The sequence below is a fragment of the Uloborus diversus genome, unplaced genomic scaffold (assembly GCF_026930045.1).
Source record: "Uloborus diversus isolate 005 unplaced genomic scaffold, Udiv.v.3.1 scaffold_374, whole genome shotgun sequence".
Lineage (NCBI taxonomy): Eukaryota > Metazoa > Arthropoda > Arachnida > Araneae > Uloboridae > Uloborus > Uloborus diversus.
Window position 1 is genome coordinate 90,288 of NW_026558543.1, and position 14,508 is coordinate 104,795.

A 14,508-nucleotide genomic window follows, 5' to 3' on the forward strand; every position below is an offset into this window, starting at 1 on the left:
AAGTTTCTTGTTAGTCAAGTCTGTTAAAGATAAAAAGTCCTGCTCACACTTATTTAGAATACAGGTATAATGGTGCCTTCTATCTCTACAGTTAGGTATATTTTATCCTATCCTTTTAGAATTGCACTAACAGCACAGAGTGGTTGCTTACTCCCCTGGATAAAAGATAGAATTCTCTAAAAGAGATTTCCTAAAACTCTGAGAAAAAGTTAATATGAAAGAATGTTGGTAGCAAAAATTGAACTAGAATAGCAATTGGGTGTGGACTGATAAGGGGTTCTCGCAAATGTGTGTCAAGCTAGATAGATTTTCAGTCATTGAATTTGGCATTGGGCCAACCCTAAGAAAAATAAATGTCCAGTTACAGGGGTTATCAGTGTGTCCAGTTACTGAAGTTTCACTGTATTTAAACAGGAATATTTAGAGTAGAATGTTTATAAATCATTTGTATAAAATAAAAAGTGGCTTTAAACAACATACCGCAATTCAGGGGCGGATACAGAAAAATCTTTTTTTTTTTGGGGGGGGGGGGAGGCACGGGAAATTGAACTTTTCTGGGCTAATCTGTTTGATAAGCAGAAAACAAATCCATGTTTCAATTTGATATTGCATTAGATTAATGAAACAAGTTAAAAGCTCTGCGAACTAGAAGTGTCTAGCTTCGAATTTGTCTTTTAGTCCGTTCTTTACCCAGTTGGTTAGAGAAATCATTACTGGACAGATATCAAATTTTTACTTGTATTTGGCCTAGATCTGATTACACACAACACAACAATTAGAATGACGTACGTTTTTTCTAATCTTCTTAGTAGGAAAACAGACGTAATTTAGAAGGAATTTAAGAACTATGAGCTGGTATTTATAGGATTTGTAATACTTTGTATTAATTGCTTAGTTATAAATTAGAATTAGATGATTTTTTTTTAAATTTCTATGTTGTCTTAATGCATACTAAACAATAATTTTTAGCATGCATAAATTGTTGTAGGAAAATTTCGAATTTCGCGATAACCTATTTTTATTGTTTATTATTAATTTATTTAATTAACTACTTTCAATTCAAAAAAATCTTGAGTATTAAAATGTTTAAATTTGGGTTCAAACAGTAATGTATGTCATTATTCAAATTTTCTTTGATGCTATTAGTAATTAGCTAAGATTGTAAGATTGTGATCGATTTTTTTTCTTTTATCAAAATAAGGGGGGCAAAGGGCCAGAATCCCTCAAAGTCCCCTAAAGATTTTCATTTTATATGTTAGCACACATGTTACTGATCATTTAAAAAAATATATAAATTATTTTAATTTAGACCCTCATGCCAAAAAATTAAAATTTTGAAAATCATTTTTTATTGAAAATTTTTTAAAATTTTTAGTTTGTTAATTTTTTTTTAATTGCTGAATATAAATTTAGATTTTTGATATATTTTTTTCTAAAATGCTTGAAGTCTTAATGTATAATGTGAAAATTTTCAAAAACTTTTTATCTTTAGTTGTTGAGAAATAATTTTTTTTTGCAAACAGCTGCAGTTCATTCTGAGAGAACTGTGAATGACAACTAACGCAAAATCTCAAAACTTTGAAGGGTCATAAAATAAAAACTATTTTTAATAGAGAAGAAATACTTTAGGAGGTTACTTAGGACTATGAACCATAGAAGTATACAAAGTTTCATTGAAATCTGAGATGGTGGGTGTTGGGGTGTGGTTGAACTGACATGGAATGACCCTCGGGGGAGTCGTGGTGCAGACTGCGCTATTGAAACTTTTAGGGGATGAGTGTGTTTTTGTCATTTTTTGCAGGGGAGGGGTCTTTGCGATATTTAGGTGGGTGCTCCCTTGATTTTAGGGGGGCACCTCTGGATACTCCCAGATAATGCAACACTATACTCCAAAGTCTCCAATACCTACCACTATTACCTATTACCCCATACCTATTAACCGCTTAGATGGGGCCCTGAATACAGCTGTTTTTTCATCCCGAACATGAACCGAACAACCTCTTATCCAGCACCCTCCAATAGATATTGATTTGGAATGGGAACTTGGAGAACTTGGTAACCACACGGGCATACTTAGCATGCTCCAGTCACCATTAATAAAAATGGAGGGTCTTCGACCAGCTGGCACTGAACCCTGGAGCCTCTAGTTATCAGTTGGATGCCTGATCAATCAGGCCACCACGCCCTCACTCCTAGATAATAGATGAGTTCCTTGCGTACTTACAGTCATGTTATACACTAATACTTTCAACCGTAACTTAACTTTAATTCTTTAAGAAATGTTATGCATCATGTTACAAAATGTCATAATTTTCTATGTTTGTGTAAGTGTATGCTTAAATTACTGATGTCTGATGATATATATTTCCAACTAATTCAAGGAGAGCTATAATCAAGGAGAGCTAATTCAAGGAGAAAGTATGTGCTATAAATTATGTATTTTTTCAAGAGAAAGTTGTTAGATGCATAGCTTTCAATATTCAATGTTTTTTGTAGAAAATAATTTTTCTTTGCTGATTCAAACTTGAAAATGAATTGATGGCACAATTCTAAAAGATCTATTATCAAAAGATCTATTATTTTATACCTTTTTTTTTTCTTCAGTAATTTGTGAACAGGGCGTTTGCCTTATGTTTTAATATTTTTGTTGATACTACTTAATATGTGAATTATATTTGTTTCCAAAGGCTGGAGGTGAAGCGCAAGAAGTACTTTCATGGAGACAAGGGCCTGTTAAACTTTTAAAAATTTTATCAACCCCTGAACCAGGTACTTTTTTTTGTGTATAACTTCATTTTATTATAATTTTTTTAACTACAGATATTACCCTGCTTGACAATTGCTAAGGAACAAGTGATTTATGCAAATTCGTGCCTCAGACAGCTGACCAATGGAAATAAATTCATGATCAGATGGCATGGTCATGGTAGATCAAGGCTCGTTATCTGCATAAGAAACAGTGCATACAAACTCAAGATTCGTACGAAAATTCACGCTGTTTGGTGTTTAACAAAAATACTACTGGATGCTGAAAACGTTTTTTCTCTGAAATTCTGTTTGGCTCTTAAAATATTTAAGCGTAAAATATCAGCAAGACATCATTTGATAACCTACGATCGTGGACGAGCAGTTGGACGACTGGAAGCAGGTCAAAGTGTCATCACTGTAGCTGCTGAAATGGGTGCAACAAAAAGTGTCATCTCGCGATTAAAGAAGGCCACTGAAGGTGGAAATGCTTCGCAAAAGCATGCCAGGGGTCATGGTAGAAACACCACACCTTCAGAGGATCGCTATGTAGCCCTCATGGCAAAAAGAAACAGAAAATTCACTCTTGGAGGGATAGCTGCAAATTTTACGGCCGCTGCCAGTGCACATGTTTCTGCATGAACTATCTCATGGCAATTAAAAAATGTTGGATTGTATGCACGGAAGCCCGTACGTTGCATTCCACTTCAACCACGCCATCGTCAAGAGAGATTACGCTGCTGTAAGGAACATGTTGGTTGGGATCGTCAAAATTGGTCTTGAGTGATGTTCTCTGACGAATCTCATTTCAGTGTGACAAGTGATTCTGGTCACCAACTGCTGTGGAGAGAGCGTGGAACACGTTTATGCGCAAAAATTAGTTTGCGAACGTGATCGGTACGGTCCAGGCGTGATGGGGCGGGCAGGCATCATGCACGATGGCGGAACAGCGCTTCACATTTTTGAACAAGGAAGCGTTACGTCGCAAAGGTATTGCAGAGAAGTTATACTAGATTATGTTCGTCTTTTTAGGGGGGGCTGTAGGTTCAGACTTTCTTTTTATGGACGGCAATGCACTGCCACACAGGAGCATTAAAGTATTAGATACACTGCAAAGTGAAAAAATTCTCCGTATGTAGTGGCCTGCGTTCTCTAACAACTTAAATCCAATTGAACATGCCTGTGAGGGTCTTGGCAGGCGTGTTGCGCAAAGAACCATCCCTCCCAGAGCAGTACAAGAACACAAATCCGCCTTGAGAGAGGGGTGGGAAAATATCCCCAAAGAACTCCTTGATAGTTTAGTGGGGAGTAGGGAAAACAGATGCAAAATATGTATTAGTGTCCATGGTAATCACGCGTCATACTTAAGTACTCATGTCTCCATCATTATGACCTTGATCAGTTTTTTGTTGTTGTTTGAAAATCATCTAAGTAGGATTTTTTTTTTAATTTTAAGTTTTTACTTCATTGATGCAGTACTATCTGTACTATTTTGTACTTAATAAAGGCACATCCTCCCTAATAACTATACACTTGGGTCTGTGTTTAATCATTGTCTATTTTTAACTATTCTAGAAAATGTAGTTGTTCCTTAGCAATTGTCAAGCAGTGTATTTAAAGTAGAACTGAATCCCTTTTTTCAAAGAAAGAAATAAAACATATTACAATTTTAAAGCAGAATGCAGATTGCAGAACCTGAAAACCATGTAATTGTCTTCATTGATGTTCCCATCAATTTTTTGAGGGTATACTCCCAGTAATCCATTACGCATAATATGTGTATGCGATCATATGCATAATATGAAACTTTTTGAACCTTGAGGGCATACATTATATGTCTAAAAAATATTTCAGAGTATGCGACGTATATGGAGTATACCCTATTGGAACACCACTGATTGTCTTAGAATTCAAGTGTTCTAAAACTGTCAAGGAAATTCACAAAAGTTATCCAAATGCCTTTAATCACATTCTTAACTTATATACAAGCTTTAATGACCATGTTTACAATTGTTAGCATTGATAATTATATCCTTATTGAAATCAAATTCTTTTTTTTTTTTTTTCAATTTTTTAAAGCTTGTAATATGTGCATTTTTTTTTTTTTCATTAGCTCAAAATTTTAAAATCAAGAGAAACTAATTATAAACAATCTCAAGAATAATTTTCGCATGAGATTAGCCAAAAATTTTTTAATTGTTATTTTGCACTATTTTTTGTTTTATTTCAATTGCCATACAAAGTTGAGACATTTATTTATGTACACCCTATATAAAACTATCTGTAATTTCACTTGATTTGTGCTTTAACTTCACTTGAAAACTCAATATTATTTATTTATTTAGCATTGTCCATAAAAGATCGCTTTGCTGCCAATCGTCCAATAATTGCCATATGTGATAGTACTAGGTATTTTCTTTGTTTCTTATTCTTTGTTTCTTTGTTCAGTAACCCATTATTTTTTTTTTCTTTCTTCTATTAACTTAATTTTCTTTTCTAGTGCTGGTGAGCAATTCTGCTCTATAAATTTTGTATCTTTAAAGACTGGTGATAGAGTAGAATGCCTTAAATATCAAACTCAAGTGTCTGATATGAAGTGTGCCAAAAGGTGAGACAGTGCATTTGTTTTTTTTTTTTCTATTTTTTTAAATTTATTTTCTATTTATTCAAAACTATACACCTGTATTGATAATTGTTTTTTTTTTTTTTTTTTTGCCTCACAGAGTTATAGCTGTAATATTCCATAGTAGAATTCATGTCTATGATGCTTGTAGCCTAAAAGAATTGCTTTTTGTTACTAGTAAGTTTATTTCTTCATCAACACTTTTTTGTATTTATTTATTTATTTATTTTTTTTATTCAACTGCATTGTTTTTTTCGCCTTTTTATAAGTTCTCTAACATAAGCACCTTAAATTGTTCATGCTTTTACTGTATTACTGCTTTTAAAAACATTAAATTTAAATTTCTTACAAATCTCTGATTTTAAGAATAATACAAAAAGAAAAAAAAACTTTTATTTTAACATACACGTAGTAACTGTTTAACAGTAATTCTGTTCAAAATGCTGTCATTAAAATAGAAAAAAAAAGTGTTCTAATTCTTGCATAAGGGACAACCATTTCTGTTTTTCAAAGTTATAAAGCCATTTTGTAGTTCAAATGAAACATGCCAAGTTTAATTTAAGCTATCTATATATTTGTTACTTTCTTAATTAAAAAAAAATATTGCTGCATTTTTCAAATATTAAAAAATAAATAAGAGAAAACTTAAATATTAACAACTTTTAAACACTCAACTCTCACTTAAAACTTTTGAACTTCATCCTTTAAAATTATGATTACTTTATCCTTTTTTACCGCCTGATTTTTGAAGATTCAAGTACTTTTGGATGTTTTATCCAACTGATAGTTACTCTCTAAATATGGTATTCTATGAAAAGTATAAGAGTTGAATAAAAACACGAAGTTCTTTTAATACTTTGAAATTTTGTTAGCACTTGACACAGTGAATCCATTTAATACTTTCGTTTAGCATTTATCAAGAATGGAATTAGTTCACATGAAATTAAAAAACGATTTTATGTATGTATGTGTTTAATGGTGCAATTAAAAGCTTGATTTTTCAAGATCAAAGTTGTCAAAAAGTACAAAAATGCATTATATTAACTTCAAAGCTGCATACATACTGAAACAAATAAACACAATTTTCAATCTAAAGTATAGTTTTCTGTTTTTATTCAAGATTCAAATCCTGCTGATGTTTGCTCATTTATTTGGTTATCTTAAAGAGCACCTATGGGTAATAAATAAATGCTATGAATTCTTTTAACTCAGTAATACCCGGTTCCGCTGAAAAATCTTACCGGTCCTCTGAGATTTTTACCTCTCCACGTTAAAACATATTTCAAGTATTTCAAAAATAATGAAATAAATAAATAAATATTAAGAAACGAAAAAAATAAATAAAAATATGTTGATAAATTAAAATAACAATGCTTGATATTGCTGCATATGGGAACTGCACAAGTTAAGACAGTTTTCTATCTTCTTCTTTTTTTTTTTTTTTCAAAAAGTCTTTTGTGTTTTGTTTATTTTTACTGTACTCAATTCTAGTGTATGTACTTTCGTTAATTTCAAAATGGCCGCCGTTTTTTTTTAAGAACGTTAATTTTATTTTCTTATTTCATTGATTCTCTATATGCTTGAATGTGTATAGAAGCAGTGGCTCTTAACCTTTTTTTGGGATGAAGGGGGGTTGAGGGTAAGTATATGTACCAAAATGAGATTTATATATGCTGTAAGGTGATGCAACAATAATTTTACATGAGGTTCTGAATATTCTGATAAAAGCTCATGGCACCTGCTCCCCCCCCCCCCCTTCCTCCCTTCAAGTCCTCACATATTCTTTATAATGCCAATGGGATTATGTGCATTGAAATGAATTTCCTATGCATGCAAACAATAAAAATGTTACTCCTGTTCAGAACAAGATACTTTTGTAAGGCAGGATTATAATGTATGGCAGTATTGGAGGAAAAAAAAAATGGAAACCAGTTTTTAATTGTTGTGCCACTTCTTTCCCAAAAATTTTGTCAATCCATGGGCCAAAAAAAAGTAAAGAAACACTGCTTTATCTTACCCTTTAACTCTTATTACAGTTTAATCTCATAATTAGATATAAATCTATCTAAATATAGAGCTGTGTTTTGGAGTTTCATTGATATAAAGTCAGACCTAGATATAAGGTCAACCGCATATAAGGTCATTTTTCTTATGTCCTCGGAATTCTATGTCATGAGTTATCAGATATATCATGACGTCTTAAATACCATAATCACTTATAAGGTCGCTTTTTGAACTGAAATTTTTGTAATGAAAATTAGAACTTAGAAAACATTGTAGAAAAAATTAAAGAAAAAATTTGGCAGTCTTATATTTAAGATTATTTTAAGTATGGTAAACTATGCATCATAATTGAAATTTAAAAATGATAATTTTATAATTTCTTATTGTGATTTCATTAACATTAGTTTGTTTCACTTAATTAAAAAGTACCTAAAATTAACCTAATAAACTGACATTTTTTTAAAGTATTAAATTTTGCAAATAATTATACTATTTATGTACGTTCTTATTTATTGACATGTTCAATGTTCGTATGAATCAGGTAGAAAGTCACCCCGCTTATAAGGTCAGTTTCAGGAAATCCCTAGGTGACCTTATATCAAGGTCGGAGTGTAATCATTCAAAAATATTCATCTTTTTTTTTAAATTTTAATCTTAGGTTGTTACACTACACCTGGTCTTTCTGTCAATCCTGTTGCATTGGGAACTAGGTGGCTTGCTTTTGCCAATAAGAAAGTAAGTTATTTCTTTTACAATATCTGCAATGTATATTAAGTTCTCATGAAACATTCATTTTATCATAAATTATGTATCATTCAAAAGTTGTAAATGAAGTAGTGGCACCATAAATAAACATTAAAAAAATATATTACATTCTCATAATATCAATTTTTATTGAGACTTTTTCCTCAAAATTGCCGCTATTTGGTTAGACTCTCAAGGGAGCGGTCTTAGAGAGGTTTTATTGTATTTATGTAATTTGCAACTTGCTGTGAGTTTTATTGTGATGTTAAAAATTATTGTGTTCTTAAATACTGACTATTTTTGTTGCTTCTTTAATAAAAATACATAATTATACTCTTTTCTGATGAAACACTATATTCTGCTATTAACGTGCTTTTTAATTTTCAGCTGATATCAGTTTATCAAAGTGGTGGTGGAATGGCAGGAGATGGTGTCCATTCATATGCAGCCACAATTATTCATGCAGCAAAAGTATGTTGTTGGCAATTCTTTTAAAAAATAAAACAAACAGGAAGCATAAATAAAGACTTTAAAATGTATTGATCACTTCTGATTGCTGCACCTCTTTTAAACTAATTTTCTCTGACTTATTTTATTTTATTTTATTTTATTTTGGGGGGGGGGAGAGGGTTTTTTTTTTAAATATAGTTTTAAAATTCAAAAATGTAGACATTAAAGCGTGTAGCTCTTGTGCTTTTTTCAGCCTTTTTTTTCTTTTCTTTATTTCTTTATTTGTTTTTTTTTTATATTACATAATGAGCATACAGTGACTCCCAAAAGTGTTCGTAGGCCTACGACTTTCAGTAAAATAGGACCCTATCCATTGGTTGGAATTAATGTTTCAGAATGTGTATTTAATTATAAGATCAATGATCAATTTTCAACAAAACTATATGAATTTTTTAAAAAAATATATTGAAACTTAATTTTTTAAAAATTAAAAACCAAAAAGTGCCGGAAATTTTATTTTAGAAAAGTCTTCGTACACTTTTAAAAAAGTCTATTTATTATTGAATAATCTTACTTTTTATTAAGTTATTATTTAGTAGAATATCATGCAGTATCAACAGCACCTTTTAAACGTCTGGAAATAGGTTTCATTCTTTTGTCTTTCTTTTTTTTTTGCGTAATTTCTGAGTTAGTATTCCACCACACTTTGAGTCTTACTGTTTCTAGCTTTATTTTTGTTTCAAAGCCATATTTTCGTAACCTAGCCTCCAGATATTTCTAAATATGTTACATTAAGTTCAAATCTGGATATTGAAGGGAAATTTTCTAAACTTTAGGACAATTTTTGAGGCACTAGATGCAAACGTTGAAAACCATGTGCTTCTTTTCGTTGCCTTGATAAAAAAACAAAACTGTTTCCTATTACCAAATTTTTGGCTAAAATTTTAAAATTTGTTTTTAAAATATTTAAATGAACAGCATGATTCATTATTTCATCAAAAAATTCCAAACTACCATGTCCTGATGCTGATATGCACCCTCACACAAGAACAATTTCATCGTCCTGATTAACTGGTGCAACTAAGTTCTGAAGATTAAGTTCCTTATTTTTTCTTCTATTTGCAATTATGCAACAATTTAACCAGAAATGTTAAATTCTTTTTTATCTGTAAGCAAAACGTAATTCTAAAATGTTTTGAGCTTATTTATCATTGATTTTGAGACGAAAAGCGTAAGCTTTCTGTTTTTCTCACGACCAGGAAAATTTCAGTGGGAAGAAGTCCCATTTAATCCAGCTAATCAGAGAACTTGATGAACAATTTTAGGTGAAAATTGAATGTAAAATTTTTCATTTAACTCTAAAAACTTTTACAGCACTCAAATGTTCTCATGAATTTTTCAACTGTAATTCTCCGATCACACTTTGTCAACTCTGCCGGTTGACCTTTTCTTACCTTGTTTTCGATCCTATTCTTTTCTTTGAAGCATTTTATCAAGCACTTTAGTATAGAATTGAATAAATTAACTAATTTAGAGTCATTTCAAACCAATTTACAGCTACTGTGCGGAAAAAAATTTAAGTTTTTAATGAATACCAGCCATTTCAAAGTAATAAGCACAATATTAAGGAATAAATAAACAAAAAATTAAAGCCAAATGACTTTTAAGGGTCAACACACTGCAAAAATAATAAAAAAAATGACATATGATAATTTTAATCATGAATTTATTTGAAAAAATTTGAGCGTACAATGACTTTTGTGGGGTATTATTTCTCTGTCTCTTCGTTTTTTAATCTATTTCAAAAAGAAATCCATCAATATTTTGAAAAAATTACAGGATTTATTTAGAATGACATAGGAATGATATGAAGAAATATTAGACTTCATATTTGAATTCAGTTTCGCATTATTTTGGTTTTACTAAAAATTTGCAAAATGTACGCACACTTTTGGGAGCCAATGTATATGGTGAGTCTGAATATCATGAATATTAAATGCATACCTTACCTATGCAACTTATTTTTCTTTATGAAATGCAAGTTATTTTCTGTTAAAATTTCTGATTCAAATTATTAAAAAATATATTTTTAGACCATTACAAAAGGTTTGACGATATTTGGCGAAACTGTAGCAAACAGTTTCAGTGGGCAAAAACATATGATCAAACCATCTTCAATAAAGCATGATCCAAAAGACGCTGATGATAGTCAACCTGGAATAGTCACTATTTTAGATTTATTTGCTGTTAATGGTGAAGTAAGTTTTTTACTCTGTTAATGTTTTTTTTTCTCTTCTTTTCTTAAAACATTATTAAACTGCATTGCTAACATTTCTGGCGTTAAAAAAGCTATATGTGATTCTTTTTCTAGCATATTTTTTTGTTAAAGGCATGGCAGAAAATTGTAAGAAAGTGGTCTAGTTAGTAACTAATTCTGATGTTTAATAAAATGTAAAATTCAGGGAAATCTGCAGGAAATACTTATTATGGCAAAAACAAAATACAACAATATACTTGCTATGGCAAATTAATGCTCAGTCGCCACTAGAAACACATTAAAGAAATACTGCTTTCCCAGAAGTAGTTTCTCAAAAATCTACTATCACAAAAGAATTTGATATAGCAAAAACTTTTAGTTCTGCAGTTTTTGGAACTTGGTACAAGAAAAACTTTTTCAATTCAGAGTGTAATATTTAGAAGACTAGGGAGCTACTACCTCCTGCTCGCTTACGCTCGCCAACCCTCGGAACTGCGTACACTTTTCCTTCAGATCGCTTCGCTATCCGATCTTGCTATGTTCGCTCACTGGTCACTACAATATATTCTTCTTCTTTTTTGCACTACAGCCTAGGGCAGGTCAAGACCAGCTTAATCAGTTTCCTCCATCCCGCCCTGTCGGAAACAGATTTCCTCCATCCACTGAGGCCAACAGTTTTTAAGTCTTTTTCGGCACAGTCGAGCCATCTGGTTGGTGGGCGGTCCCTCTTGAGTGCACCATCTGTATTTGTGAAGGTGACTTTATGGGTTGAGTCCCTACTTCAAGTCCGTATTCGTTCCTAGTCGTTTCCATAAGGGCAGTCCGGTTTTTACTTCTTGAGATTTCTGAACAATAGTAATTTTTTACAGGGCTGAGTTGTTAGCCCAGCGCCCAACCTGACGGGCCAGGCCTATTTTACTCGCTTTTTACGACAAGGATAGGCTACGTTGGGACTATTCTGACCCCTTGGTTACCACATGGTAACCATTGAGGTACCCCGGTCACCATACGGGGTACTACAATATATTAGTTAGCTTTATTTGTATTTAAGTACATGTAGTGTTTTTTGTTTTTTCATAAATCTTTTCGAAACACTTATGATTTTCCTACATTTAAAGGGGACAATTACTTATACATGTAACTCGTTCATTACAGATTATTATGAAGCATAAGTGTACAATTCCATCAGCGTTTTGTGTATTTATTACGGGAGTTCAATTTTTTCCTCTTGTAAAGATCATGACAAAATCACAAATTTCAGTCATTATTCACAATTATATCCTGAAACACTTGCGGAATTGTCACTCAATTTGCAATTCATGGCGTGTATTAGCGCGTCTATTCCTATTGGCAGCATTTCTGACAGATCTGCTCTCATATCTTTCATCTAAAGACCCCAAGTCTGCTGTCTCTTCTTTGTAAATTATATTCAAGTGCTCTTAAAATACTATTTTAAATCAAAATCCTATTAAATACTTGAAGACCAAACACTAGAAGTGAATGAGCAAACAATATAGTCAACGAAATAGACGATTCATAAATAAGTTCATCGTTGTCAGCAGAAAGAAATAAATAAAAGCTCATTGAAATGACGAAGGATGCCTTGATGCTTGTTCGAGATTTTAAAGTCGAATAACTATGGATGCCTAGACGCTTGATCAAGATTCTCAAATAAACTGATTGTTGCCAAAAGAAACTATCTCATTTTTGGTAACGCATAAGTGTTTTATATATATATATATATATATATATATATATATATATATATATATAAATTTTTAAACTGTAGATGGTGCATTAAGGAAAATAGGTATTATACAGACTACTGCTGGTGATCGCAATTTAGAAAACAATAAAGAAAGTTCTGAAAATTTAAGTTATTGAAAATGCTCCAAAATTTACACATACCTTTGCAAGTTTATAAACATAATGCAGTTTTATTTATTCTCTGAGTTATGTACCAGATAACATTTTTTCGAATGTTTAACAGTTACTCAACCTTTTACTGTCTGCATCTTCAAACTCACTAGCACAAAGAAAAAGAAAAAAAGTTGTGGATTTTACTATGCAGTAAAATTTTTAATTGCATGATTTGAAGATTATTGCAGGGGTAGCAAGACGATTTTTCATTTCTTTAAAAGTGTAATTATCTTTACATTACATTTTTTTCATTAATTATGCTAATTTTTAGTATTATTTGAAGTAACTAATTACATTTTTAGGATCCCAACAACAGAATTATATATATAGTCAACATTTTCAATAAATTTAATGTTTTTATTTTTCTATTAAATTTCACCAAAACAAAATTCCTGTTTCATTAAAAAAAGAGATGGTCCCTTGAAATTTTTTTCAACCTGATTTACTGTATATGTTTGGAGTGTATAGAAGTGATTTTTCTTATGTTTTTGATAAATTTAATTCAAAAAATTTTATTTTCTACATACTGCATATCACAAGAGTGTCCAAGTCAATTCGATGAATCAACCTCCTTTGCAAAAACCTCTTCTGTGTCGTGTGGCATTCATTTTTGAAACTGATAAGAAATGGAATAAATAAGTTAATAATCAGAGGAACTTTTAAAACTCTTACTTTTCGATAATGCTTCATGATGTTAAAATTTCTCTTATAATTTTGTCAACATCTATTTCTGACAAAATTGTATTTGTATTAGGAAATGTTTTATGCATTTTGAATTAAACTACTTCCATTTTACAATTATTATTTATACTCAACTTTATAAAAAATTGCTGGTTATTTTCATGTTAAATTAATGTTAAATACAATAATATATGTGCATGTAATTACTTATGTAGTTAATATTCTAGTTATACATTATAGGTGAACATAGATGAAGATTATGAAGGTGAAGGCATCATTGCGCACTTTCCAGCTCATGCTAATGAACCAGTTGCAGCACTGGAGTTTGATCCTAGCGGAATGTTGCTTTTCACATCTTGCCGCTTAGGACATAGTTTTCATATTTTTCGAATCTTTCCGCATCCGGCAAGTTCTGCAATGGGTGCCATTCACCACCTGTATACTTTGCATCGAGGGGAAACTACAGCAAAAGTAAGTGTTTAGGAAACAAGTCTGATTTGAGCTCTTATTCCATGATCTAATTCAGATCCTTCATTTGGAAACTGATTTTAATGTTAACTTACAAAAATATTTCTAAAAGTTGCCTTATTTTAAAATAGCATTGTTTCCAAAAAACGTCAGAAATTCAAAAATAATCATTTTTAAAATAATGAAGATTAGATGTAATGAATGAGTTTTCATGCATACAGTTTTCACTCTCGTGTTTGAAAATGGTTGCAATTATTGTAAAGGGTCATTTTTTAGGTCTTAGTTTTTGAATAACAACATTTTCATGATTACTATGTTTGTTTTATTTTTGTTTCCATACTATCGCCCATTTCCCTTGAAGAGGTAAAAATAGTTAATTACTGAAGCAAAGTAAAGCTTCAGGACCTGACTGTATCCTATCTAAACTTTAAAAAAGGAGACCTTGGCTGGTTGAAACCCATACATAAGACTATTTTTTTGATTTGGGAAGATGAGTTCCAACCTTCAATTTGGACTCAAGGCATTTTCTGTTCAATTCTTCAAAAAGAGAACCATACAGTTTCTTCAATCATGTATCCAATGTATTATAATAGGAATGTTTTGGTACCACCCAACA

At 31.3% G+C, this 14,508-nt stretch overlaps 1 protein-coding gene across 1 annotated transcript in view; it reads left to right on the forward strand.

The window, feature by feature from the left end:
* The window catches only part of LOC129233390 (BCAS3 microtubule associated cell migration factor-like), a 70,688-nt gene that overhangs the window by 9,941 nt on the left and 46,239 nt on the right, over positions 1–14,508 (forward strand). The window contains exons 5-12 of the mRNA XM_054867424.1: positions 2,688–2,769; positions 5,091–5,154; positions 5,246–5,353; positions 5,469–5,545; positions 8,031–8,107; positions 8,504–8,587; positions 10,660–10,824; positions 13,665–13,895. Coding sequence (XP_054723399.1) covers positions 2,688–2,769; positions 5,091–5,154; positions 5,246–5,353; positions 5,469–5,545; positions 8,031–8,107; positions 8,504–8,587; positions 10,660–10,824; positions 13,665–13,895 — 888 coding nt within the window. The remainder of the gene's footprint in view (positions 1–2,687; positions 2,770–5,090; positions 5,155–5,245; positions 5,354–5,468; positions 5,546–8,030; positions 8,108–8,503; positions 8,588–10,659; positions 10,825–13,664; positions 13,896–14,508) is intronic.